Source organism: Balaenoptera musculus, chromosome 15 (assembly GCF_009873245.2).
Source record: "Balaenoptera musculus isolate JJ_BM4_2016_0621 chromosome 15, mBalMus1.pri.v3, whole genome shotgun sequence".
Classification (NCBI taxonomy): domain Eukaryota; kingdom Metazoa; phylum Chordata; class Mammalia; order Artiodactyla; family Balaenopteridae; genus Balaenoptera; species Balaenoptera musculus.
In genome coordinates, this window is record NC_045799.1 from 23,072,269 (window position 1) to 23,098,746 (window position 26,478).

At 53.4% G+C, this 26,478-nt stretch overlaps 1 protein-coding gene across 1 annotated transcript in view; it reads right to left on the minus strand.

The window, feature by feature from the left end:
* DLGAP4 (DLG associated protein 4) overlaps nt 1-26,478 on the minus strand; it is a 200,636-nt gene that overhangs the window by 67,270 nt on the left and 106,888 nt on the right. Inside the window, 6 exon segments of the mRNA XM_036824561.1 lie at nt 4,770-4,815; nt 4,817-5,011; nt 8,075-8,125; nt 10,766-10,880; nt 13,593-13,834; nt 16,770-17,841. Of these exon segments, the coding sequence (XP_036680456.1) occupies nt 4,770-4,815; nt 4,817-5,011; nt 8,075-8,125; nt 10,766-10,880; nt 13,593-13,834; nt 16,770-17,768 (1,648 nt within the window). The 5' untranslated portion in view covers nt 17,769-17,841.

A 26,478-nucleotide genomic window follows, 5' to 3' on the forward strand; every position in this document is an offset into this window, starting at 1 on the left:
GAGAAGCAAGTATGTAGTGGTCACTATGGAGACCTGGAGGGAGGGCTGAGTGGGGAAACACGGGGTAGGGGGGATTTTTTTGGTGGCTCCAATCTGTTAGGGGCATGATCTCCTCACAGGTGTGGAGGTGGCATGAGCCTTGAAGGAGACACACACATATGTGAGAGCATGTGCAACTGTATGTAGAGATTAGGTGTATGTTTGTGCATGTGAGAATATCAGTGTGCATGTGTTTTTATATGTTTCAGAGAGAGAGGTCTAAGGGTACAGAACCTTATATATATCCATAAGTAGGTATATATGTGCACACATGTCTGGGTAGGTGTCAGATGTTGCTACCAGTACTTTCTTGAGTATCTTGGTTTGGGCTTAAGCCCCCAAACTGAGAATAATTGGAGCCCCACATCCCTACATTTAAAGCCAGAAATGCTGGATTATTCATACGGGATGTGCTGAAGGGGCCGTGATTGAATTTTTGGCCTCAATTCTCAACCCTTCGCTGTGTTCATGCCCTTTGCAATGTAACTGCAGTTTCTCCCACAAAAGGTTGAGTGTATTTCCCTGGACCTTGGCTTTGGGCTCATGTGACTTGCTTTGACCAACCAGATGTTCATAGGTGTGACACAGAGACTTGAAATGAGCTTGTACCGTGGGATTTGCCCTCTTATACTTCTGCCACCACCATGAGAAGTACATGCCTTGGCTAGGGCACTGATTCCAGGAGTGCGCTTTGGTTCCAGGAGGAGAATATAGGACACGCAGAGCAGAACCAGCCAACCAAAAAACTCATGAATGAGAACAAATGCGCATTATTGTGTGCCTCTGAAATTAGATGTGCTTGTTTGTTACACGGCATTATTGTGATAATAGTTGATAGATACAGAAATTGGTACCAAGAGTGGGGTGTATAAGCAACAAAAACAAAAATATGTAGCATTGGCTCTGGGACCAAGTGGTGAGCAGTGAGCAAACTGTTAGAGGAGGCTTGAAAAAAGGTTACCCATACTCTGCAGAGACAAAATGCTTGGTAAAACTGTCAATCTACAGTAACTTGAAGAGAACCAATGGATTTGGGCAAGAGAGTTTCCAGGTAAAATGTTGAAAGCAAGAGCTGGCTCCTTTGGGCTGAATTTGGTAAGGACTTAGAAGAAAGAGGAATTCATAAAAGAAACAGGGAGTGTCACAGGGAGTGTTTAGAGGGAATACAGAGAGCCCAGAACTTGCTGAGTTGGACAAGAGATCAGTCAACTCCAGCTTCTCCAGCCAGTAAATCAGTTTCAAATTAATATACAGCCTGGGGACAAAGATCAGACCAAGGTCATGGCCTTAAGATACAGCATGTGGGCCAGATCAAATCGAGGATGTGGTTACAACATCTTTTATTAATACTCTAAAATAATAAGGTACCATTCAGTAGATGCTCTTAGCTGCTCAAAAGAGCTTCTAGAAAGCTTAAGAGCATGGCCCCACAGAAGCCTGATGCACCCAAAGTCATCATAATTGAGTTGAGAGAGACTGACATGACTCAAAAATAATTGTGGGTGTGCTTTTTGGTACATGGGGTTAAGTGGAATCAAATACATAGAAAACCCATAAAGTGTTTGAGGGAGGTGTGTGGCCAAAACTATGATCAGCTTAGTATATGTGCTGCCGAAGCGAGCACCTATGATCAGCTTAGGCTCAAAGGACTGAGACCACTCAAGATGTAAAAAGACATCTGGGTCCCTAACGTTCTTCAGGCAGGAAGCAGACAAAGAAGGCTCTTTGGTTGCCCAAAGGCCTATTCTCCAATGCTTTCTTTAGACATGGCCAACAAGGCTAATGGAAAAGGAAGGGCTTTCAGAGAGCAGAGCCAAGAGCTACGGAAAACCATGGCTTAGGGAATCAACCCCAGGGCATAGAGCTTGGGCCTAGTCAAGAGACATTCCCTTTCTCAGAGTATTTGCCCAACATCTGCCCAGAAGGACTTCAGAATGGCCATGGATCAGTAAGTCTCTGAACCCCTTCTCCCTCTTTCTGAACAGGAGTGTAGACTGCAGTCATCCTGCCCCTATTTTACCAATGTATGCTGGGTGTGTGTGGGGGGGGGGTTGGGAGGTAGGAGGTAGATATCTTTTTTTTTTTTAATTTTAGATTTTAGGTTGCTTGATCAAGAGGAGCCACATCCAGATCTGACACAGATCATGAGATGTTTTTTCCTTTTTAAAAAATTTATGTATGTATGTATGCATGTATTTATGTATTTATTTATTACTCAAGGAGAGTTGATTTACAATATTATATTAGTTTCAGGTGTACCATGAGATCCTGATGTTATGATTGGATGAGACTTCTCAGGATCTTTGGGATAAGGGTATTTTCTGTGAGAGGGACACAAATAAATGTGGCCAAGAAAGTGGGCCACAGTAAATTGAATTACTGACCCTGGTTCTTCACCCCTTCCTCTGTCCACACGGTGGGAGGATAGTTCTCCATCCCTTGTTTTTGAGCTATGACTTCCTCTAACTAATAAGATTTTAGCAGATATTATGCAAGCAGGGACCTTGAAATGTGCCTGTGTAGTTAGGCTTGCTCTCTGTGCTTCTGCCATCAACATGAGAACATGCCCTGCTAAAGCCACTGTTCCCAGGAGGACCCTTTGGTCCCAGGAAGAGAGTGAGAAACATGTGGAGCAGAGCCATTCCAGCTGACCCACAAACTTGGGAGCAAGAAATAAATGTTACTTGTTGTATTACACTGATTTTGTAGTTGTTTGCTTTGCAGCACTATTGTAGCAATAGCTGACCAATACAGGGACCCAGACAGCTCTGGGACATGTAGCCCATCACCCATCTTCAGTCCATTCATGAGTGATTGGGGTCGGGGGAGATTGGTGAGTGAAGGTTTATTTGAAGAAAATTGTTGACATGCTATCTGATTCCCCAGGCCCACCTCCTGCTTAGAGAACTTTCCTTGGGCCTGATGATGTGGGGAATCTGATCCTTTACCTGAGACTCCTATAAGACTGTAACAGAGTGCCTGGGAGAGCCTGGCAGGGATACCCTGGATTTGGAGGCCAAAGAAACTGGACCCCGACACCTGCTTTGGAGACTTCTAACGTGGAGAGGCTGGCAGGCTTAGCTGTGACAGCAGGTCTAGAAGGAAGGCTGTAGCAGACAAGCCTATACTTTCAGAGTTCTGCAAGGCACAGGCCTCATTTTCACATGGGTTAAGTGGGAGCTGAGGGAGACAGTAGGGCTGGAGTTGTCATCAGAGGAGTCTGCCCAAGATGCCTGCCTGGCAGGGCCAGGTCCCTTGGCAAAAAGAGGCTGAGTATGGAGGAGGGGGACCACTGGTTGGAGAAACTGAGGCAGAATAAGCAGCAGTGGCCTGGAGGGGGATTGCCCATGCTAGGAAAGAAGACACCACAAGGGCCCTGCAGGATAGGAGAAACTCTGAAAGCACCACCTAAGAGAAAGAGCTAGCAAGTGGCATCTGTCACACAGATACTCCTGATGCCAGACAACATCTGCACTAGCGACCTTCCCCTCCCACTGGAGGAACCAGAAATTGCCACTGATGAACAAGGAACAGAGAAGACACTGACCACCACGCCCAGCTCCCCACTGTGGGCTTCTGAGCCCAGTCAGGCCCTAGTTGCAGGTGCATGAGGTCTGAAGTAGATGAGACTGATGTTTTGAAATGAGACCAGACTCTCAATACCTGAAAATGAGACTGTTCCTTAAGGTCTAAAAATGACTGGAAAAGCTCGGGGATCTGCCCAGATATCAGCCCCGATTTGAAAGGCAATAGTGAAACAAAGTGATTTCTTGCTCTGCCCCCTGCCTTTGCAGTTCATTCAGTCAATAAGCTGGTTTCTTGTGTATAGAATATCCATAAGATTCAGGCTCATTTATTTATATCAAACACCAACTGAGCGCTTGAAACATGTGTCTTTTCCTACAATAATCCAACCCCAATGCCTTTGATTGTCAGGAGGCTCAGAGTCAAGTCTGAGAACCAGTAATAAGAGCTACACTTGTCAGCTCCTACCATGTGCAAGGGCCCACCTAAACCTCTCCAGGCACAGCCTTATTTCATCTCCCCCGAGAGCTCTCTGGGGTCTGGCTTATGCCTCAGTTTATACCTGGGGAAACTGAGGCTCAGGGAGGAAAACTCTCTAGTCAGAGTGAGATCAAAGTTCTCTCTACTAAGCCAGAAATTGTGGTATGATCTTGCTGGGTCTTGATGGTCATGGCTTGCTCTGGGACACAGGGTCCCCGTTTTCTCTGATCGTGCCTGGGTTATTGTCAGAGAACTTAGAACAAATATCAGGAAGGATAGGTTGTCTCTGACTGTGAATATGAGAGAAACCTGCAAACCCACCCCTTTGAGAAGGCTCAATGCAGATCCCATCCTCTTCCCTGCAGGGGCCCACCCTCCCCACAGGTTTGCCTACCTGAACTAATCCAAACAGGTAAGTAGGGCTTCAGTAAGAGCCAGGGTCTAGAGAGCCAGGGGCAACCAAGTATCTCACAATCTCCAGCCCTCACGACCCCCTCACCCCACCCCCAGTGTTGACATCTGCCTCTGTGACAGCACCCCCCGCGCCCCCCACCCCGCCCCGCTGCTGCCATTTGAGCTCCAGTTCACCAGTCGGTGGGAAGTTCGGCCCCAAGGTCTCCTGCTTTTGCTAGCCATCCCTCCAATCCTGGCTCACCAAGCATGGATTCCTCCCCACCTCCGGTCCACCAGGAACGGTCCCAGGGGTCCCCCGTCTCGGTACTCACTCGGAAGCGTGCGACTATTGCTGAGGCTGCCGGTGCTGGGAGGGGGGGGAAAGGGACTGCAGGGAAACACTGTCCTCCTCCTGCGAGCAGCCCGCCTGGATGGCGCGCAGGTAGCTGTGGCTGCGGGAGCGGAAGTAGCTGGGCAGCGGCAAGTCTAGAGCCTCCGCCGTGGTCGACTCTGCTTCACTGCAGGCCGACTCGCAGGCTGCCTCATACTGGTCGCTCAGATCTGCCTCCCGTACCTGTCAGGGCAAAAGCAGGCATCAGGGGCCGGCTGTGCCCACTGGGGAGGGATGGGGTGCTTGGCGGTCGGCTCAGCTGCAGAGCTGGAGTCTGTGGGGCCTCAGCTCGGCCCACCCTCCTGCTCCCGTCTCACTCAGGACACGGGATGGGCAGATGGAGCCCTTAAGAAATATACAGACTCTCTCACCTCTTTGGGCCTCAATTTTCCCATCTCTACAATGGAGGAGAAACTATTAAACATACTTTCTAGGATGTTAGCTAGGTTATATCTTGTGTGTCCAGACTGATTAATTAATAGATTTTGAGGTCATATCTGAATTCAGCCAGAAGGAAGGCTATAATCAGTAATGTCTGCCCTGAATGTTGGAATGGGGAGGTGGCAGTAGGTGTGCTAGATAATTACCATCTTATGGTCCAATTCCTTCATTTTTATAAGCAAAGAAACTGAGGGCTACTGAGGGGAAGATACTTGCCAGTTGTACCCAGTGAGGAAGTAGCAGAATCAATACTCCAAATGTATATTTAAGGAAGATTAATCTAGCCCTGTTGTACAGAATGGATGTTGGATATAGGGTCTGGAATGGAGGCAGAGGCCAGAGATGAAGCTGATGCAATAGTCTGGTGAGAGAAAATAATACTGGAATGAGGGTAGTGGCAGTGAGGATTGATTAGTCACATCTGCCATGGGCAGTATGGCGAATGGAGGTATATATGCTATTTGCCAACTCACATCTAGTTCAACCTCACCTGGATGGTTTCTAAGTGTCCCTCTAGAGACAAGATCCTACAAATCTGCAGCTGGGGGTGTGAGCATAGAGGGGGGCTCACCATACATACACTCTCCAAGGGTTCTGGAAGGGTCTGTCTGACCCATGTCTCAGGCCATCTTGGTACCTGGGGATCACAGAATATAAGCTGAGGAGTCGGCTGGCTAAAGATGGACACTGGGTGGGGGTCTGGGAAGACACCTGGGCTACACGGGAGGGGGCAAAAGTTGACTGAGCACCATGTGGAGGAAAAGATGAAGCTGGATATGGGGCCGCTGTGCCCGGGACCTGGCTGTGTGACCTCAGGCAGGCCAGCACTATCCTCTGGATCAGTTTTTCCCTATCTAAATGGAATAGAATGCCCGTGGACTCGTCTGGCACTGCAGCAGGTAAAACGACTGGATGGATCATCACCCAATTTTTTTTTTTTTTTTTTCTGGCTGCACCGAGCGGCTTGTGGTATCTCAGTTCCCCGACCAGGGATTGAACCCGGGCCCTCGGCAGTGAGAGCGCGGAGTCCTAAACACTGGACTGCCAGGGAATTCCTGATCATCACCCAGTTTGGAGTATATGTTTGGAAAGGTCTACATTTGCTCTGTTCAATATGGTAGCAACTAACCATGCGTGGCTATTTAGGTTTAAATTAATTAAAATAAACAAAATTCAGTTCCTTAGTCACACTAGCCACATTTCACTTGCTCATGTTACCTTACTGGACAGCATGGATTATAGAACACTTCCAATCATCACAGAAAATTCTATCAGACAGCACTGATAAATTAAAATGTAGGCCATGTGACACACCCAAAATTCACTTGGAGAGGATATTAAAGAGATAGGTGTTTATCCTCCAAAGCTGCAACCTGAGGTATACTGAGAGGCCCCTGTGATTGCCAAGGGTGATGAGGTCTTGATTAGGGATTGCATGGTAATGGCCCACCTCTGGAGCTAGACTGCCAGAGTTTCATTCCCGGCTCCATCATTTTCTCACAAGAGGAATATGGGCAAGTCACTTAACTGCTCTGTGCCTCAGTTTCCCCATCTATAAAATGGGGGCTAATTAGAGACCAGATTTCACAGGATTGTGGTCAAGATGAAATGAGATCATTCATAATCACATGCTTCGAATAGAGTTGGGAAAACTAAGCACCTGATAACCTGTACCTGTTATTACAGGCAACTTTGTGGGGCGAGGGCAAAGATTTGTCAGTGTCGGTTAAGATGCTCCCAAGCTCCCAGGGAGAGGCCAGCTGGTTAGTGCTGTTGGTATGTATATCACTGAGGACGTACTATGTGCAGGGAACTGCCCTGGGGCTTTTATATGTGAACACATCACACCCTTATCATGAGGCTGTTGAAGGAAGGAAGAGTTCACCTGGCCCACTGTGGGCTCCCCAAAGACCCTCTGCAACAATGTGCTCAAGAAGAATTATGATATGAAGGTGGGAGGCACATGAGGCATTCGTGGCTGGAATGAGGAGATGTGGGGCCAGTCACAGTTCTGCCCTGTAGGCCGTGTGGCCTTGGATCAGTCCCTTGCCACTCCTGGCCGCGATGAGGACTTGGGCCCAGAGCACCTTCCCTGCCTCTCTATCTGACCTTGGGGCTGAGGCCTGGGAGGGAGGAGAGGACCACCTCCAGGGGCAGGATGGGTGTGCGTGGGATGGGGCACCCTTAGGACAGGCAGACAGTGCCAGGACTGGCGTCGTCTTCACCACCTTTGGTAAGCTTGAAAAGTCTCTGCATTCATTTCAGAACCTTAACATCCTGAAAGGTCTTGTTGGAACCCAAGAAAGGAGATAAGTCAGGGGATCTGCGGCTGGGATGTGAAGGCCAATGCCCCCAGCCCCTGATCTGTCCAAATGGAACAGTCTCCCCAGGCCTTTCCCAGGCTTTGGGGGATGAGAGGAAGGAGGGAGCTAGAAGCTCTCAGGGTACACCTTCCTTTATCTTGGGGTTACTATTTAAAAAAAACATTTTTTTAATTCAAGTATAGTTGATTTACAATGTTATGCCAATATCCTGGGGTTATTCTTGCCCCATCCATAGATCCTAGCCCATTCTTTTCCATTTTTGAGAAGAGGAAACTGAGGCACAGAGAAGTGAAGCGATAGGGCCAAAGAGTGGAAGGTCCAGGCACCAACGTGATCCCTGACACCACCTTCACTGGAGGGGGCTTTCCTGGTTCTGGCTCTGCTTGCACCTGCCCGGCTCAGGGGCCAGGACCACTGAGGTGCCTGAGACCCAGCCCTGGCCTCTGGGATTGGGGGACGAGAGAATGGCAAACATACTGACCTGCTGCTCGTGGCCAAACAACTGGGGGATCAGGGAGGCCTGTCCAAAAATCTGCAGGAAAGAGACGGGGAGGGTTATGGGGAGACCGAGGCTGGGGGCTAGGGTGGGGTATTCAGGCCCGGCTGCAAGAGAACTTGTGGCTGGCTGGTCTAACCTCCCCAGACTGGCTGAGGTGCAGCTGCTGGGAGGTCTTGGCTTCCTCCAGGGATGGGAGGCTCACTCCTTCTGGGGCTGGGTGTTGTTGAAGACTTGTAATCTGCTGTTTATAAGTCTTTCTCCTGGGTTGGCTTCTGGGACCATGGATGTCCTGTCTGCTGTCTCTCACCTGGGCAGGCAGCCCCCAGGATGTACAGATTAGGGACAGAGCCCAGAGACTTCTCTTCCCTGGTCAGGGCTTACACAGTCCAGTGCCTGGTGGGAGCGGGGCTTCTTCTGGCAGGAGTTGAGGCCTCAGAGACACAGACAGAACTGGACATCTCTGACTTTGGGGCGACATATGTGGCTCAGGTCACTCAAGCTTCACGGGATGAGGGTTTGGGGGTTCAGAGGACCCTGGGCTAGGGGAGAGCTGGAGCTGGGCAGGGGGTAGTGGGAGAGACCTGCTGGGGTCCCCAGCCTGGCTGATTCTGTGTACCTTTTCGTGTAGCCAAAGGACAAAATTGTTCCAGGTGCCAGGGCCAGGCAGGGGATGGAGACGGTGGGTGTGAGAGAGACAGACAGACCCAGAGAGAAACATGGAAATGAGACACACTGGAGAGAATCAGAGAAAAATGTGAATGAGGGGAGAGAAAAACAGAGGGAGACAGACACAGACCGACAGGGAGACTGAGGGATGAGAGAACAGGCAGGATGGGAGAGACAAGGAGGGATGCCGTCCATTCAGCAGACCTACGTGCCCTGTGCCATGTGCTGGGGACTCTGTGGGGACAAGACAGCAAGGTCCCCGTCTGTAGGGAACTCCCAGTCTTAAGAGTGAGACAGACATCAACTAACAAGTATAATTCCAGATAGTGAGAAGTGCTGTCAAGAAAATTAAGCAGAGTAAGGAAACAGGGCCTCGGGGACCCCCTGAGGCAAGTGATAGGGCAGGTCCCTCTTGAGGTGATATTTGAGCCAAGACCTGGGACACGGAGAAGAACCAGCTGTGCAAAGATCTGAGAGAAGATGCTCTTGGGAGAGGGATGAGTGAATGCAGGGGGCCTGGGGCAGGAATGGGGTGTGTGAGGAGCAAAAGGAGGCCAGAATGGCTGGAGCAGAGTGAGTGACAGAGCAAGTCGGGGATCACATCTGAGAGGGAGGCCGGGCTTCACAGGTCTGGCTTTCACTAGGGTGAGGCGGGAGCCATGGGAGGCTTCGGGGCAGGTGACGTGATTTGACTTCTGTCTTTTACAAGCTCCCTCTGGCCGCTGAGAATAGATTGGGGGTGGCAGGCACAGAGGCCAGGACAACGGTGCAGGTGAGACTTGGTGGCGCCTGGATGAGGATGGTGGGGCGGAGGGTCCCCTGGCCGGCGGTGGGGGGCTCTCCCTCTCCGCACATCTGATGTCAGTCTCCTTGGAGCGTGGGAACGACAGTGCTGAGGATGGGGGCTGGGGCGGGCTTGGCCGGGCCAGGAATATGGGGTGGTGAGGAGCTGGGATCCGAAAGTTTTAAGCAGTCCGTTAGCCCAGGCCGTGGGGCTGCACACCGTGGGACCTGGGGCCTGTTCCTGCCCAGAGAGGTGGCTGGGTCTGCACCTGGCTGCCTCCACTGCCTCACTGTGCTACTACTGGCAGATGTCTGCCCTCTCTGGGCCTCGTCTCCCCATCCACACCATGGGGGGAGCCCTCAAGCCTTGACTGGTCGTCCCTTTGCAAACTGTAAAGTACTGTGCACAACACGGTAGGGGCTGAGGTCCAGGTCTGGGTCTGACAGCCCTAGATCTCTGCCCAGCTTTGCCTCTTCCTAGCTGTTGTGATCCCACCTATCTGGGCCTCAGTTTCCTCATCTATGAAATGGGGATATGGATGATAAGGCCCCCTCTGGGGGTGGCTGTGAGGGATCAAGGAGCTAGCTGATGGTTGAGAGAATTAATAGTATAGCACAGCATGTTTACCACTGTTAGTGGCAGAGCTGGCTGGACCCTGGAAGTCCAACTATCCACTGATCAGGTGGGACATGGAGGTCCAGAGTGGAGAAGCAACTTGCCCGAAGTCACACAGCAAGATGAAAACGCTAACCATCAAGGGAGCCACCCTTTGCTGAGCACATTATGTTTGTTATCTCATTGATTCCTCACAACCCTTTGAAATAGGAATTATCACCCTCTGGTGGTAAATCAGGAAACTGAGGATCAGGGAGGGAGTGCTTTGTCCTGGGTTCATACTGTCAGTGACAAGACTGGGACTCAAACCCAGGTCTCCAGTCCCCTATCCTCGGGGCTCCTGGGTCTAAGGCAGTGGTATGGCCCCTTCCTCTGGGCCCACAGCTTAGGCCATCAATGTGAGGCCCTGTGACTGCTCTCCAGCCACAGGACAGTCAGTGGGGAAGAGACACACACAGGCAGCTTCAGGCACAGAGACCGAACAGAAGCACGGGGCAGACATTCAGGGACCACTCAGCAGAGGCTGGACCTGGACGTCTGTCCTTTTGCTGGGTGGGAGTTGGGGCTCTCCCAAGCCCACTGACCTTCTGGCTGCCTGCCACCCTCACCTGGCTGATGCAACTGGAGTCGTTGAGGCTGTCGCTGACGGCATTGTAGTCCTCCTCCCAGCTCGGACACTTGGAGGGCAGCAGCATGTCCACTGAATCCAGGCGGTCCAGACTCCTGGTGGGGATGGGGAGCAGATGGGGCTCAGCCCACCCTTTGTTCAGCATGGGAAACTGAGGCCCAGAGGGGGAAAAATGGGCCAAGGTTATCCAGTGGCAGAGGGTAAAATGGAAGTCACTGCCATCTCGGGTAGTATGGGGGATGATGAGCAAGGGGAGAGCTGCTCCCAGCTTTTGGAGGCCTTGTGAGTCTGGAGGGTGCAGGTGGCCCTCACCTGTTATGTCCACTGCAACCGCGAGGTGGCAGCACAAGCTTGCTCTTGACTGTTTCAAACCAGGGGTGGGCCACACCAGCTCAATTCTACAGCCCCCTCCTCTGCAGGCCTGGGGCAATTCCAGGGGCTGGACAGAGGAGATGGGTCAAGGCCCACAGCCTTGACCTCTGGCCAGGACTGCCCAAAGGTCATCAGTTTTGACACAATGTCCAGGTAGCCTCCACCAGGCCCCTGAAGACTCACCACTTCTCCCCATAGCCCTGGCTCTTCAATCTTTCTCACATCTACCTGACTCTGGGCCTCCCCCTCCCCAACTCCCCCACTCTGGAAATAAGGTCCAAGCTGCCAACAGCTCAGGGCCTTGACATAGACAAACTTGGATTGGAATCCAGCTTCCTCACTGGGTGACCCTGGGCAAGTCATCACCCCTTAAGTCTCAGTTTCCTCACCTATAAAGTGGGGGATGTCATTGTGCCTGCCTGCTGGGGCTGTAAGGAGGTTTCAGTGATGCAGATTAAAGGGCACTGGGGCAGGCATAGAGCCCAGAGCGCAGCAAGTGCTAACAGATGGCCCCCGTTACTGTTACTACAGGAATACTCCTTTTATTGCACTTCACTTTACTGCCTTCTGCAGATATTCCTTTTTTTGTGTTTTTCTTTTCTCTTCTTTTCTTTTTAACAAATTGAAGGTTTGTGGCAACCCTGAGTTGTCAGGTGATGGTTAGCATTTTTCAGCAATAAAGCATTTTAAAATTAAGGTATGTACTTTTTAAAAGACATCATGTTATTGCACACTTAGACTATAGTGTAAACATAACTTTTACATGCACTGGAAAACAAAAAAATTTCGTGTGACTCACTTTATTGCCATATCCACTTTATTGCGGTGGTCTGAGGTATGCCTGTACTACTATTATCAATTCCCTCTCATTCAAGGCCTGGGCCCTGGTCCTGCCCACCTCTCCCACCTCCATGCCCACAGGTCATTCAAGGAATTGCAGGATCTCAGGAGTACAAGGGGTCTTAGAGATCATCTAGCTCAGCCCCGTTCACTTAAAGCTAGGGAAACTGAGGCTCAGAGAGGGTGAGACCTAGGAATGGCTGGTGGTGTCCATTCCCTGCCTCTGGAGGCCATTCCCTGCCTCTGTCCCAGCCAATGAGACTCCCTGCCTCAGTCTACTGTCACCTGCCCTGCTCTATTCCCTCTGCTGCAGTCCTCCCAGGCTACCTCCTCCAGTGAAGCTTTGGCTCTTGCCCCCAGGAGTAGAAGAACTAGGACTAAGCTTGTTTCCTTTAACTCTTCCAAGTCCTTTGTCTGTTTCTGACTTGCTTTTGTTTCTCTTCCTCAGTGGGTTCTGAATCACCTATACCGACTTTCACCTGTTTTGCACTCATTCTTTTCTGTTCTAATCCCCACGGTGACTTCTGCATGTGAAAGGCTCACTCTCTCTCTAACATGTTAATTGTTGCTTCCTGTGTGCACGTGTTTCATTTTCCACACTTTCACTAACTCTTCCCAGTCTTAAAGCAACAGGATGGGGCTCCATTGGTGGAATGCCAGGCCGGGTGATGGGACAGGTGAAGGCTGTCTATCTCCCTTTGACTTCTGGATCCTCCCTCATCCCCAGTCTCGGAGCTCAACTCAGGGGTCAATTACAGGGGCACTGACAGAGGGGGCTCTGGCCTTCCCTGGTCAGTGCTGGCACAAGGGGTGGGCTCACTAAGGGCAGGGTTCTCTAACCTGAAGAAGAGGGTCTCCTGGGGCAGTTCCCCTGTACGAGTGGAAATCATCTGGGGATGTAGCTCCCGTGGGCAGGGTTTACCTGGGCCAATCACTCTGGAGAGACTCCCCTTAAGATTTACCAAAGGATAAAGCTCACCTGTGGCCAGGACTTAACTGTGGGGGGCTTATGGGGTGGTTCACCAAATGGCGGGGCTCTCCGGAGTCAACTCATCAAAGTGCAGGGGCCAAGCTAAGGACCAAGATCTCAGGAAGGGGGCTAACCGGAAGGAGGGTTCACCTAGGGGGCCTGGCTCATTGGGGGCGGGGCTTCACCTGGGTCTGAGGCTGGAGGGCAGGATTCATCTGTGGGGCTGGGATCTCCGGGCGGGGCGGCTGAAGAGGAGGAAGGCGAGGTTCCCAGGGGTGGGGCATACCTGTGAGGGGCTCACCTAGAGGGCAAAGCTTGCCTGTGAGCCAGGGTTGTACGAGTGTAAAGAGGCTTTCCCAGAGGAGCGCTCACAAGTGGGCGGGGCCCCAGTGGAGCAGGGTAAGCCTGCGGGCGTGGCTCGCTTTAAGGGCGTGGTCCCCTTAGGGAGCAGAACTCACAGGTGGCCAGGGCTTCTGGTGCGGGGTTCCCAGGGGGCCGGACTCGCTGGTGAGCAGAGGCTTCCTGGGGCGGGACTTGGACTTGGGAGAGGCTCTCCCAGGGTGGGGCTTCTGGGGGCAGGGCTGGCCTGCGGGCGCGACCCTAGGGGGCGGGACTGTGCGCTCACCTGCGGGGATTGCTCTGCTCTCCCAGCGACTGCTGCGTGGCCCTCAGGTAGCTCTGGCGCCGCGCCGCCGTCTTGGGGGAGGGCTTGGGGCTGCCGCCGGACTCGTCACTGTCCTCGTCGCCCATGGCCTTGATGTAGCTGCCGCTGCGCATTCGCCGGCACGGGATGGGGCCCTCGCCCGTGGAGTCCGCCTCGCGCGGGGACAGCAGCGAGGTGGTCCATTCGCCGCCGCCTCCGGGCACCTGGGGATGGGCGGGCAGCCCTCAGCAAGGGTGGCTGGTGGGGGGGGGGGCGGGCAGCGCACACCCCCAGCGCGCCGCCGGCCACCCAGCCTCGGGCTCATCACCTGGGGAGTGAGCTGCACGCTAGAACCCCCATCTCCAGGACCTTGAAGCTCCCTCGCTGCCCACCTCGGGGAATTCGGCCTTCGGTGCTGGGTACTGCCACTAAAGGCACCCATGAGCAGGGCAGAGCCGGGGCTCGGAAGGGTACCTGGGTTCCAGAGCCAGTTCTGCCGCAGCTTCACTATGTGGCCTTCTCCAGCCCCAGATCTCCGTGGATCCCAGGCTGAGTGTGCCCCAGCAAAACCGCCCAGACAGAATGATCACGATGGCTTCCACTGCAGCCACCCTTCTGAGCAACCCCTGTGTTCCCATTACTTCCCCTGCTATCTCAGTGGATGGCTTATGATTCCACTGCCCAGATAAGAACAGCAGGCTTGAGAGAGGTCCCTGCACCCTAGGATGGTGGGGGAGGATGAGTCAGGGGACCCTAGCACATCAGTACAGGGGTGAGGTCTTTGGGGCCAAACAACATTCCTCATCCTATAGGTGGGTAAACTGAGGTACAGAGAGCACAAGGGCTTTGTGGGGTCTGGCAGCCATGTGGTGAGCTGGAAAAAGGGCCCAGTGTTCCCATCTGAACTCCAGGGACCCCATCTGTGGAAGGGGGCTGTGATAAGGGTAAGTAAGGTCACAGCTGTGAGGGCAGCCCTGGTCCTCAGTGGTTACAGTGGCAGAAACCAACTGAGGGGACCTCCCATGCCCTTCTGAGGCCAGGCTCTGCCAGCTGCTCTGGGGCAGCACACACTGTCTACACCCTTGTTCACTTGATACCCACCGATGTGTCCACACAGTGGACGTTCACCTCGTTATGGAGTACGCTCATCTCAGCACTCACACGTACCTCAGCCCGAGCACAGGGTGAGCACGCCGTGCCATGTACATGCACCTCAGAGAGCAAGCATGCCCCTTCCCCGCACACCCCTCTCCCCAAGGACGCACCCTTCTCCCCAAGGACACACCCCTCTCCCCGAGGACGCACCCCTCTCCCCAAGGACGCACCCCAGCCACTTCATCATGTGCCCGCCCCTCAGTGAGCGCACGATGTGGACACAGAGAGCACACACCTCCTCACGTGCACACCAGCCACCACTGCGCCGCAGACACATCTCAACTTGCCCCTCCTCACCGTGTCCCCGCCTCAACACATACAGAGCACACACCTTCCCTGGGTCTATACGTCACCACGGACACCCAGGCACACATGTTTCTCAGTGTGCACAGCACACCCATTCTTCGCCATGCCCACAAGTGCACACCACACTCCCCACATCACCATGCCTGCACAGAGACCACGTTCTTCTCAGTTCCCACATTGCCAGTGGCTGATTCTTGGCTGAGGGAGGGTCCCTGCCTGGGATTGCCATCCCAGGTCCCCCCCACCCTGCAGCTTTCCCATTAACACCTTCCTCCCCAACTGACTGCCCAGCCAGTCACCAGGACCTGCACATTCTACCCCAAACCATTTGCTAGTCCATCCTTCCTACCTCCACCTGTCCCCTGGGAAGGTGGCTTTGTATATCCCTGCTCCACACCTGTGGCTTCCCCAGCCCTTACCCACCTACTTCCTGTTGAGCAAGCAGGCAGCACCACTCCAGGGCCTGCAGGGCCACCGTTTCACGGTGTTTCTGAAGCATTTTCACGTGATCAGACCAAACCATATCATTTGAGAGGGAGCTAGGTCACACACCACCCCCTCTGATGTTTCTAAGCTAAGGAAGTAGATTGAGAGCCACAAAAGCCTTAAATATATAAAATATTGCCTAGATTTCATTTCCCTCCTATTGAAAAAAATAGCCTCCTCCCCCCACAGTCTCACTGTCTTTGGAATTTTATATGGAATGACAAGAACTCAGGTCAGACTTGATGTTCATCCGGTTCAAAATGCATCTAATGTGTTCCCAAAGGCTGGCCAGGCCTGTGCTGACACGCCCTCCAGGATGAGGTACTCACTACCTACTGAAGCAGCCCCTTCCATCTGCAGGTGAACCGAAATCTACTTCCTGTAACTTTCACCCACAGCTTGGGCTCCGGTCCCGGGAGTCAGCCAGTTCTCAGCCACTCACGCTGCCCTTGAGAGACCCAGCACGAGTGTAGCAGCAGAGATGTCTCTGAGCCTTCTGCCACTTTCCAGGAGTGCAGCCTTGGTGCATAATAAGTGCCTCAATAAACATTAGTGTTTGAAAGAAAAAAGCTAGTCCCCCAAACTGATTTAGGGCCTCGGGGCTCCTGCAGTCGCCCTGCTCATCTCCATCACATTCTGCTCATGCTGACAGGAATGTCTGTTCATGTGTCTTTCTCTCCCAGCATCCTGATAATCGGGACTATGTCTTATTTATTTCTCACTCTATTCATTCAAGTGTCCATCTGTTCATCTACCCCTCTCTCCTCTCATGTTTCTTGAGCACTTCCTGTATGACAGACCCTGTCTTGGGCCCTGGGGACACAGAGCTGCACCAGATCTGGTCCCTGTCCTCAAGGAGCCCCCAGTCTGGGGGCAGTACCAGGCAGGAGGCTGGCAAGCAGAATGCCATGCAATTGGTCCTAGGAGGGGATAGAAGGCACAGCTTCCATATTTTTCTTCTAAAGGGAAGGGACATGTTTTGGTCCCTACTCAGGGCCGGTCTCAAAAGGGTCCTAATCAATGTCTGCTGAGGGCATGACCAGTGGAAGGAGTCCTCTTACTAGCAAGATACCACCAGCCACCCATTTCCTAGGCGAGTCAACAGAGGCCTGAGTGAAACAACTTTCCAAGTCAATCTGTGACAGAGCTGGGCCTCAAACTGGTGCCTTCCCCACAATCCTTCACCCTACCCTGACCCTGGCAGGGACCCACCTGCAGGTAATGGTAGGCAAGACCTTGGTGGCAGGATTTGGACTTTAGCAGGCTCTTATCCAAGGTGGCTGAGGTCTTCTGGCAGACCTCATGGGCGTGGCTGAGGGTCAGGGTGGACCAGGAGCCCCGCTTGACATAGTTGGTGTCAGCGCCCACCCCAAGGCTGGGGCAGGTGGCCGGGGGTGCCGGCGGAGGTGGCGGGGCGGTCAGCTCGGCGGTGTTGTTCTTGGAGGCTCGGAGCATGTGCCCACTGATGGTGTTGTAGGCGTGCGTGAAGTAGCGTGGCTGGCTGCGTTCTGCCTGGCGGCCTAGTGTCATCAGTCCAGAGGCTGGGCCACCGCTGCGGAAGGCGCCAGCCTCACCATCCAAGTTGTCGTCGGAGCTCCACCAGCCCGAGATGTTGGAACGGCTGCGCCGCTTGGGCTCCCCAGCCTTGGCCCGCTCCTTGCTCTTGGCCCTCCGGCCCTTGCCGTCCTCCAGGCCACCTTTCTTGCCGCCATTGCCGCCGACCTTGCCTGCCGTGCCCTCCAGGGAGGGCGCCTTGGTGAAGAAGAGCCGCTGGACTGAGTGGACCAGGTGGCGGATGCGGCCAGGACTCTCGCCCCGGGCCTTGGCCTCCCCGCGGGGGAATTGGAGAGTGCTGAAGCCATCGCGGTGGATAGGCAGCTGCTTCTCAAACTGGTCCAGGAGGTTGGCGGGCAGCCGGTTGATCTTGGTGGCCTGGGCGTGGCTGGGGAAGGGGCTCTCCTCTGGCACCTCGAAGTGGGAGTTGTAGTGGATGCGGGGGAAGGTGCTGCTCGGTGGTGGCAGCTGGTTGTTGAGCGGGAAGAGCCCGTCCCCCGGCAGAGCATTCTGCCCGGGGAAGCGCGCCTCGCGGGCAAAGGCCTCCGTGGGCGACAGCAGGTAGGGGTTGCGATCAGGCCCTGCGAACAGGGGCTCGTGTGGTGGGTCCAGGCTGTCGGACAGGTGGCGGGGGCGGCTGTCACCGAGGCCTTTCATGATCCCGGCCCTCGGGGCAGGGGCCGTCGCCCTAGCGGGTTGCCCGGGTCTTCTCTCCCGGGCAGCAGCTAATCTGGGGAGAGAAGACAGACAGGTGTCAGCTGGATTTGGAGGGGATACGATGCAGGGAAGGTCAGCCAGACCCCTGCAGATCTCAAGGTTGGAAGGATTTCTGAAGACTCCTGGCCTGCCCTTAACATTGTGGGTCGGGAATCACAAGTACAAATGGAGACCCACATACCATACGGATAAATAAAAGCGACATCTCAGGCTAGCAAAACGTTAAACAATATATGTTCTACTCTCCTACCTTGACGAACATATTTTCACAATAACTTGGAAAGCCAGGTTCGAACTCAGACTTCTTGGTCTTCTCTGAATTCCATGGCAGCATGTGGTCAGGAGGAAGCTGCCTGCCCTCCATTTTCCTCCTGTCTCTGACTCTGTTCCTCACCACGAGGAGCCCCCCACATGCGTGCACCCCCAGCTCACTCCACATGCCCCCCAAACAGCCACCACTCAGCCCTAGGGCTGGTCCCACAGGCAGAGTAGGCCACCATGGGAGGATCTGTGCTGGCCTTGGAAGCAGGCCTGGGGTCTTTGGGGCAGGGAATTCCAGGCTGGGGTCTGCCCAGGGTGCAGAGTGTGGTCGAAAGGGGGATGTAGGCTCTGGGTGGGCATGTTCCCTTGGCCTCTGAACATTCCTTGCCTCGTGGGGAACAACAAGGTTGAGAGAGGGCCAGAGAGGCCTTCTAAAGAGTGGGGCCTGGGGCCGGGGCCCCTCTTACCCAGGTCTGAGGGCAGTACTGTCCAACTCTATTTTAGCAGAAGAATCCTTATGTCAAATGTAAACCCTCTGTAAAAACCCACTCTGTCCTCAACAAAAGTCTACTGAGTGTGACCCCTGGGCTAGAGGCTGGGGGCTGCAGCCATCAGAGAGGCCAACAAGCCCATCAGCCCACCCTTTCCTACTGGGATGAATCAATGACACTTGGCCTGGGACAGAGTTCCCAGCAAGTCAATAGCAGGAGCATATCCTCAGGGTGGCGTGTAGGTGGAGCCATTGTGCCTCAGTTTCTCTATTGTAAAATGGGCCTTCCAGCCAGAATCATCCTGGAAATGCCAGTCTCAAACTTAGGCAAGTCCCTTTCCTTTCTGGGCCTCAGTCTTCCCATCTGTACCATGGGGCGGGGGTGGGGGTGGTCAGCAAGCTTTCTTAGCCCTGGACCCCACTAGCCATGCTTGGAGGAATCCCAAGGCTTGGTCTGGCCTGTGTGCCCGGTGTGCTGAGGATCTGCAAGGAGTTGGTACGGCTGGAACAGAGCAAGTGAAGCCAAGGGCACTGGGGACAGAGGATATCTCAGAGGGGCTGGGCCAGAGTGGACAGGCTCTGGCTGAAGCCAGGTACGGGAGGCAGAATGATGGTTCCCAAGATGCCCAGTCCTAATCCTCAGAACCTGTGATTATGATACTTTACATGTTAAACGGGACACTGCAGATATGGTTAAGGATCTTGAGATGGGGAGATTTCCTGGATTATCTGGAGGGGTACAACCTAATCACATGGGTCCTCGTCAGAGGGAGGCATGAGGGTCAGAGTCAAAGAGGGAGATGTGATGACGGAAGCAGAGGTCAGAGTGATGTGGGGTCATGAGCCGAGGAATGCGGGCAGCCTTTAGAAGCTGGAAGAGGCAAGGAGTCAGATTCTCCCCTAGAGCCTCCAGAAAGAATGCAGCCCTGCGACCCATTTCAGACTTCTGATCTCTAGAACTGTAAGATAATAAATCTGTGCGTTTTAAGCCACTAAGTTTGTGGTAATTTGTTACAGTAGCAATAGGAAACTCATACACCAAGCATAAGTTTAGGTGTCCGAGACACCCTCCCACCCCGCAGGGCAGCTCTTAAGGCAAAGCCCAGACCCCACCAAACACTGCATGAAAAACACTGGCCTAGGTGAAACCCCCATCTTATAGATGGGGAAACTGAGGCCCTCTGAGGGGAAGAACTTACCCAAGATCACATAGTGGGTTCAGTAGCTGAGGCAGGGCTGAGACCCACAGCTCTTCCTATCCCTCTGCACAGCTGCCTTGCAACTGTCACCTGGAGCTTGCTGGCCCTAAGACCCTCAGGGATCTGAGAATTACTTCCTGGAACCTAGCCATTTTCATGACCAAACGTGCCCCAAGGCTTCCTAAGCCCTGAGACTTCTGCAGAGTCCACTGGCTGGAATTCTACCCCTTCTCTGCCAGAGCCTCTCCCTGCCCCTGGGAGCCTGATGGACCCCACTCCTGAAGTCCAGAGCATTTTAGCAATGGTCCTTGTGGCTAAACAGCCACCTCGGAAGCATCTCTGCTTCCACCAGGCGACTTGTCAGAGCATTTATCCCCAGCCTGGAGAGGGAGTCTGCCGACTCACATTTTTATCCTCATTACAACAGCCACACGTGGTGGGGGACCATTATCTCCATTTTACAGATGGGGAAACTGAGGCTGAGAGAAGCAGTTCTAGCCAAGGTGAAATAGGTAACTCAGACTGCAGCCACCCCGTCAGTGTCCCAGACTGTCAAGTATCCTCCTCCACTCCAGCCCGCAGCAGCTCCCTCTGGGCAAACCTCTTCTTGAAGACAATTTCAGGCAAATGCAAAACCACCCTCATATCCCCCTTGCTCCTGGCCTTTTCTTGGCCTCCTTGCATCCCCTCAGGGCTGCAGTGTCCCTGGACTCAGAGGCCAGCCTCCTTGGCTCTCCAGCTGGAGAACTGTGTGTGCAGCAATATGTCCTTGATGCTCACTCAAGTAAGGCCAATGATACTGAAAACTCAGAAGTTTGCAAACACAGCCCTCTGGCTCGCTGGCTTGGCAGGGGACTGACTCCCTAGAAATACCAGAGATGGAGAGGGCTGGTCGCCAGGAGCAGAAGATAGCTGCAGAGCCCTGCCCCAGAAGTGCACACAACACTTCTCCTCCAAGTCCAGGGCACCTTCTCCAGCCCTCCCAGGGAGAAGCTGGCTTCAATTTCATATGCCAGGCACTCCCGACCCCAGGAATCCAGAGTTGCCCCAGGAGGACCATGGGAACCTGGGCCCTGAGCCTCAGACTATGCATCTGCCAACTGGGGCCAAAGGAGGAAGCGAGGGAGGGTGTAGGAAAGTGCTTGGTGAACTGTGAAGTGCTGGCACATCCTCATTCCCTGGGGGACAAACCCTGCCCTCAGTCCTGGTGGTCTTGATGATGAGGTCCCTTGCCTGGCTTGTGGGGGGAGGAGTTAGACAGGTCCCTGCCTTGGAGGTGCCTCTGGGATTAAAGGAGGGTGAGTGGGGACTGCCAGCCTCAGGGAGACCTCTAGATACCAGCTAGAAACTTTAATGACCACAAGTGACCTCCCAACTGCTTTTCTTCCTGGGACTGGATCCTCATTGTTAAAATAGTCTCTGACTTCTGGGGCCCTGCGTGTCTATCCTTCTACCCCACCTTAAATGCCGGTGCATCCCAGGGCTCTGGGAAGGCCAATAGTATTCCTCCTATCAGTAAAATGCTTCAATGTCACCCAGTAGGGGCTCAAGCCAGACACCTTGGCACCTCCATGAATTCTTCCCTCTCCTGACCTTCCTTGTCTTTCCCCTTGTAACAGCTCCCACTGTGCCTGGAAAATGATTCAGGCTCAGTTCCTGTGGTCCAGGTGGAGCCAGTCCTATGCCAGAGCCCCAGGGGTAGACATATGACCCAGGCCTGGCCAATCAGAGCCCTGCATCCCTGAGTACTGACTGGCTCAGAGATGGGAAGAAGATCCTTGTTAGCCAATGAGAGTCGGCCCTGGGATTATGGCTGAACTCTTGGGAAAGAAGTGCCCTCCTTCCTGTTAGGGCTGCTACCTTTGTCCGAGTATCAGCCTTGAGTCCTTTGTCAAGATCTTGCCTGACATCTCCGACATGAGAGTTAAGAGACTTTTTGCTTAAGTCTGAGTTCGGTTTCTGTGTCTTTCAACAAGAGCCTGATACAGACCTCATGTCCAATTAGTCACTACAGCAGTGGCTGTGGGTACCCCACCCATATCTCCTGTGGCCTCATCACTGCTGTGCCCAACAGGCTGACTTCCAACTGTCAGCATCTGCATCCCTGCTGGAGGGAGGGGGTGCTTTCTGTAGCAGGTGGAGTGTGCTCTGCTCACACGTGGCTGGCAGGAACCGCCAGAGAATTACCCACCCTACCCACCTGCCCCATGCCATCAGGCTGCAGCTCTCAGCCGCTGACTGTTGGGGAGTTTGTGTATAAATACCCCAGGTCTTCCCCCCTTGGGTGGAACAACTGAGGAATGGGCTCCACAGTCCTCAGTGGGATGGAGCTCCAGTTGTGCACAGAGATCACTTGCCTGATAATGTTCCCTTCATTGGCCGCCTCCCTTCTCTGCCTTATCTCCCCCCTCCCACACTGTGCTGCCTGGTCCCAAATAAAGTACTTGCACTTGAATCTTTATCTTGGTCATGCTTCTGAGGAACCCCAACTATGACAGCCACAGCGATTCTGCCTCAGTTAATATTTTCTGATGCCATCCCCTCTCTGTATCCTCTGCCTATGTCACTCCCACCGCTCACCTGGAAAATCACACCAGCCTTCTCCCTGGTCTCTCTGCATCCACTCTAAGACCCTTACAATCCAGGTTGCAAATTGCAGCTGGAGTGATATTTCTAAAATGCCAAAGCAATAGTGTTCTTTCCCTTCAGTGGCTTTCCATGGCTCTTGGGACGAACGCTCGACACTGAGCCTGGCATTCAAGGCCATTGGGGAGCTAGTCTCTGCAGACCTCTAAACTTCAGCTCCAGCCACGTGGCCTACTGGAGCTAAAGGAACTGCGAGACAAAGAGTGTCATCCTGGGGAAGGGACAGCATGAGGCCTCACAGCAAGGTCGCTCCAGCCTGGAACCCAGGGCTCTTTACTCTGAACCCCACTGGCCCTCCTGAACTAGAGGGTGTGCAAAGGAAGGGGACCGTGTTGGGGCTGCATTGCAGCTGAGGAGTAGAGGGTGAGGAGGGTGGGGCAGCATGAGGAGGTGCCTCAGTGAAGAGTGGAGGTCCAAAAGACGCAGCGTGCTCTGGTTTCTGCCAGCTTCTCCAGCCTCAGCCTCGCTTCAGGCCTGAGACACTCACGTCTCCAGCTGCCAAGGGCACTGGCTGCTGACAGTTCACAGCTGGGTACCTGTTAAGACTTGCTCTCAGCCAAAGGGAGATGCCTCACCCAAGGTGACGCTTCTTCCCAGGGGCAGCCTGTGTCTAGGAATTGATTGATGTGCAGCCCCAAGGTCTGGCCTCCTTGTCCAATTCAGAACAAATGGGCCATCCCAGCTCCAGAGCTTCCCCTGGGATAAACTGAGGCCTTTGTTGTAACTGCATCTCCGTTCAGCTCCTCCCCCTGCCCGATCCTGCGCTCCTCACCTGTCACAGGTGTTCCCAAGAGACTTCCCATGCAAACCTCAGAGTCTGTTTCCTGGGGAATCTGACCCTAAGACAGGGTGTAACTGGGTTCTACTTCTTTCTCTCCTTACTGCGGGACATTCAGTGATTTAATTACTCCTCCTAAGCCTCAGTTTCTTCTTCTATAACATGGGTATGAGGATCTTTACTTTTCAAGATTATGATGAGGATTAATTGTGACGTCATACAGAAAGCCTCTAGGTGCTTGATAAATATCAGTCCTGCTCCAGTCCTCACCTCACTGTGCTTCTTGGGGGCAGGCCAAGGTGTCCAGTGTAGGATGCTGCACAGCTTAGTGGAAAGTGCATGCAACTGCACCCGGATTCAAACTCTGGCTCTGCTCTGTACTTGCTGTGACCTTGGACTGGTCCCTCTCTCTGGTCCCTCTCAGTTTCCACCTCTAGGTGGTAGAGGGTCTGCATGAGGGTGGTCTGGGCATCTGGCTACACAGATTCCCTCTGAGGTCTCTTGGTCAGGATTCCTGGAACCCTGGGTGCCAACCCCTCAGTCACCCGACACCCAGCGGTGGCAGGAGCCTCACCTTGGGGAAGTCTTAAAATAGGCAGGCCTCAGCCTTGCAGGGGAAGCAGCTGGCTGCCTTGCACTGCCTTTGTCTCTGAGCTATACTTAGGCCCATCCGGGTGCCCATAATTACCTCTCATTAATATAAGCCTCATTGCCCTCATGGAAACGTGGAGGAACCAGCAGAGCAGCTGCCTCCCCAGGAGCCCTCCCAGCTCCACGGAGCCTCTGTGTCTGCAGCCGCTACCCCCATCTGCACAGAGCGGGGCCTCCCTGCCCTACGCCAGCTCACCCTGGAGCCAGAGTTGGCCAGTGAGCATGGGAGAGCTAATCAGGGACAAGGTCAAGAACACAACCCAGCATGGCCCTTCCTGAAGCAAAACTCACTTGATTGAGCCATTTCCCTAATCTAGAACTTTCTCTGGATCCTCTTCCCTCCTCAGTCCAAACTCCTTGGTGTGGCAATCAAGACCCTTGCTGATCTAACCCGAAACCCCTTTTCAGACGTGACCAATCCCATTTCCCTTCTTCACAGCCCCTCCCTTTAACCAGCCCAGATCTCTTACTATTTCCTACCTATATCTGAATTTGGTGCTACCCAAAAGGCTGGTTTTGTCTAAGGTCGCATTAACAGAGAAAGAGTCTAAATGAAGGGAGGGGATAGTCCTGTTCAATGCTGAGCCCTGCTGTTAAGAGAGAGGGAGACAGCTAGAGTGGGACATGGGAGAGTGAGTGGAGTGATGAAAGGCTGGCAATGATGTGGGTGGTATGGCCGAACATTCTGGCCAAACAGAAGTCCATGGAGGATAGAGGCACTGCCTTAGGTCTCTGAAGGGATGACGTGTGGAAGGGAAGGATGGGCTCTGTGGGGCCTCCAGGACCTTGATGCTACCTGGGGTAGGGGTGGAGGTAGAGAGAGGCAGGCTGTGTTACACTGTGACTTCATCTCTGGGTACCCCTCCCATTCTCCTCCCACCTCTCTTGCCACACATGCTCTATCTCTTGCTGGCTTCCCTTCCTCTGACCTCTAAATGCTAGAGGAGCTGGGTGCTCCTTGCTTCTCTCTACACACCCTCTCCTGCTGATCGCATCCAGACTCGTGGCTTTAAACACCACCTATATCTGACAACTCCAAAATTTACATCTTCTGCCCAATCTCTCTCTCAAACACCAGACTCATATCTCTAACTGCCTCCTTGACATCTCGCCCTGGATGTCTGATGGGTCCAAAATCGAATGTCTAATCTCCCACCCACGCTGATCCGTTCCTCTGACAGTCTGGCCCACTTCAGCTTGTGACAACTCCATCCTCCTGCTTGCTCAGGTCAGAAACCTTGGAATCGGGACTTCCCTGGTGGTCCAGTGGTTGAGACCCCGCGCTTCCACTGCAGGGGGTACAGGTCTGATCCCAGGTCGGGGACCTAGGATCCCACATGCTGTGTGGCACGGCCAAAAAAAAAAAAAAAAAGAGAGAAACCTTGGAATCATACTTGACTCCTCTTTCTCTCACCCCACCCCCTCATCCCATTCAACAGCAAATCCTTCAAAAACAACTCCACCTTCAAGATATCCCGCAATCTCACCACTTCTCCCCACCTCCACTGCCCTGCCCGGGGCCAGGCCCCCATTGGATCTCACCTAGATGATTTAAACTCCCATGGCCCTTAGACTCAAAGCCAATCTTTTTACGCTTCTTACTTCTTGCTTTCCCGACCTCATTTCCTGCCCCTACTCCCTTGGGCCTCCCTTCTGTTCCTTGAACACGGATCATTAACTCCCATCTTGGGGCTTTTGCCCTTACTGGTGCATCTGCCTGAAATGTTCTGCCCGCCTCTGACCGTGTGTCTCCTCCTTCACTTCATCCAGATCTCAGCAACACAGGCTGCCTCCGCAGAGAAGCCGGCCCTGACCACCGTCCAAAACAGCCCCTTACCTGCCAGCCCTTTCTTCTGTATCACCCAGATTTATGTCCAGTGGAACCTGGGATAGCAGGGACAGGATCTGTCATTGTCACTGCTGTGTCAGTAGCACCCAGCAGAGGGCCTGGACTCAGTAGAGACTCATCAAGCTTTTGCTAAATGAAAGAGTGGCAGAAGGTCTTGGGGATGCCCAGAAACGATGAAGAAAGTGAGGCAGCGACGGGGTGGTTAGTTTTCAGCTCACCCTAATCCAAGTGACCCTTTCTTGAGTGCTTACTGGATACCAGGCACTTCCCATTTGTGAGCTCATTTAATCCTCACTGCAGCTCTTCCTGGTGGAGATGATGAGCCCACTGTGGTAGTCAGCCTCCAACATACACCCCAGTGATCCCACCTCCTGATATTCATGTTCTTATGTAGAGCCACCCCAGCATGAACAGGGTTGACTGTATAACCAACAGGATATTGTGGAAATGACCGAGTATAACTTGAGGTAGGTCAGAACAGACGCTGCAGCTTCCTTCTTGCTCTCTTGGATCATCGGCCCTGGGGGCAGTCAGCCGCCATGTTGTGAGGACACTCAAGCAGCCGTAAGGAGAGGTCCATGTGGGGAGGAACTGAGGCAGTCTGCTGACAGCCAGCATTCATTTACCAGCTGCATGAGTGAGCCACTTGGAAGTGGATCCTCCAGCCCCAGTTAGGACTTCAGATGGCTGCAGCCCCAGCTGACAACTTGACTGCAACCTCATGAGAGCCCCTGGGCCAGAACCACACACTGCGGCTGTTCCTGGGTTCCCGACTC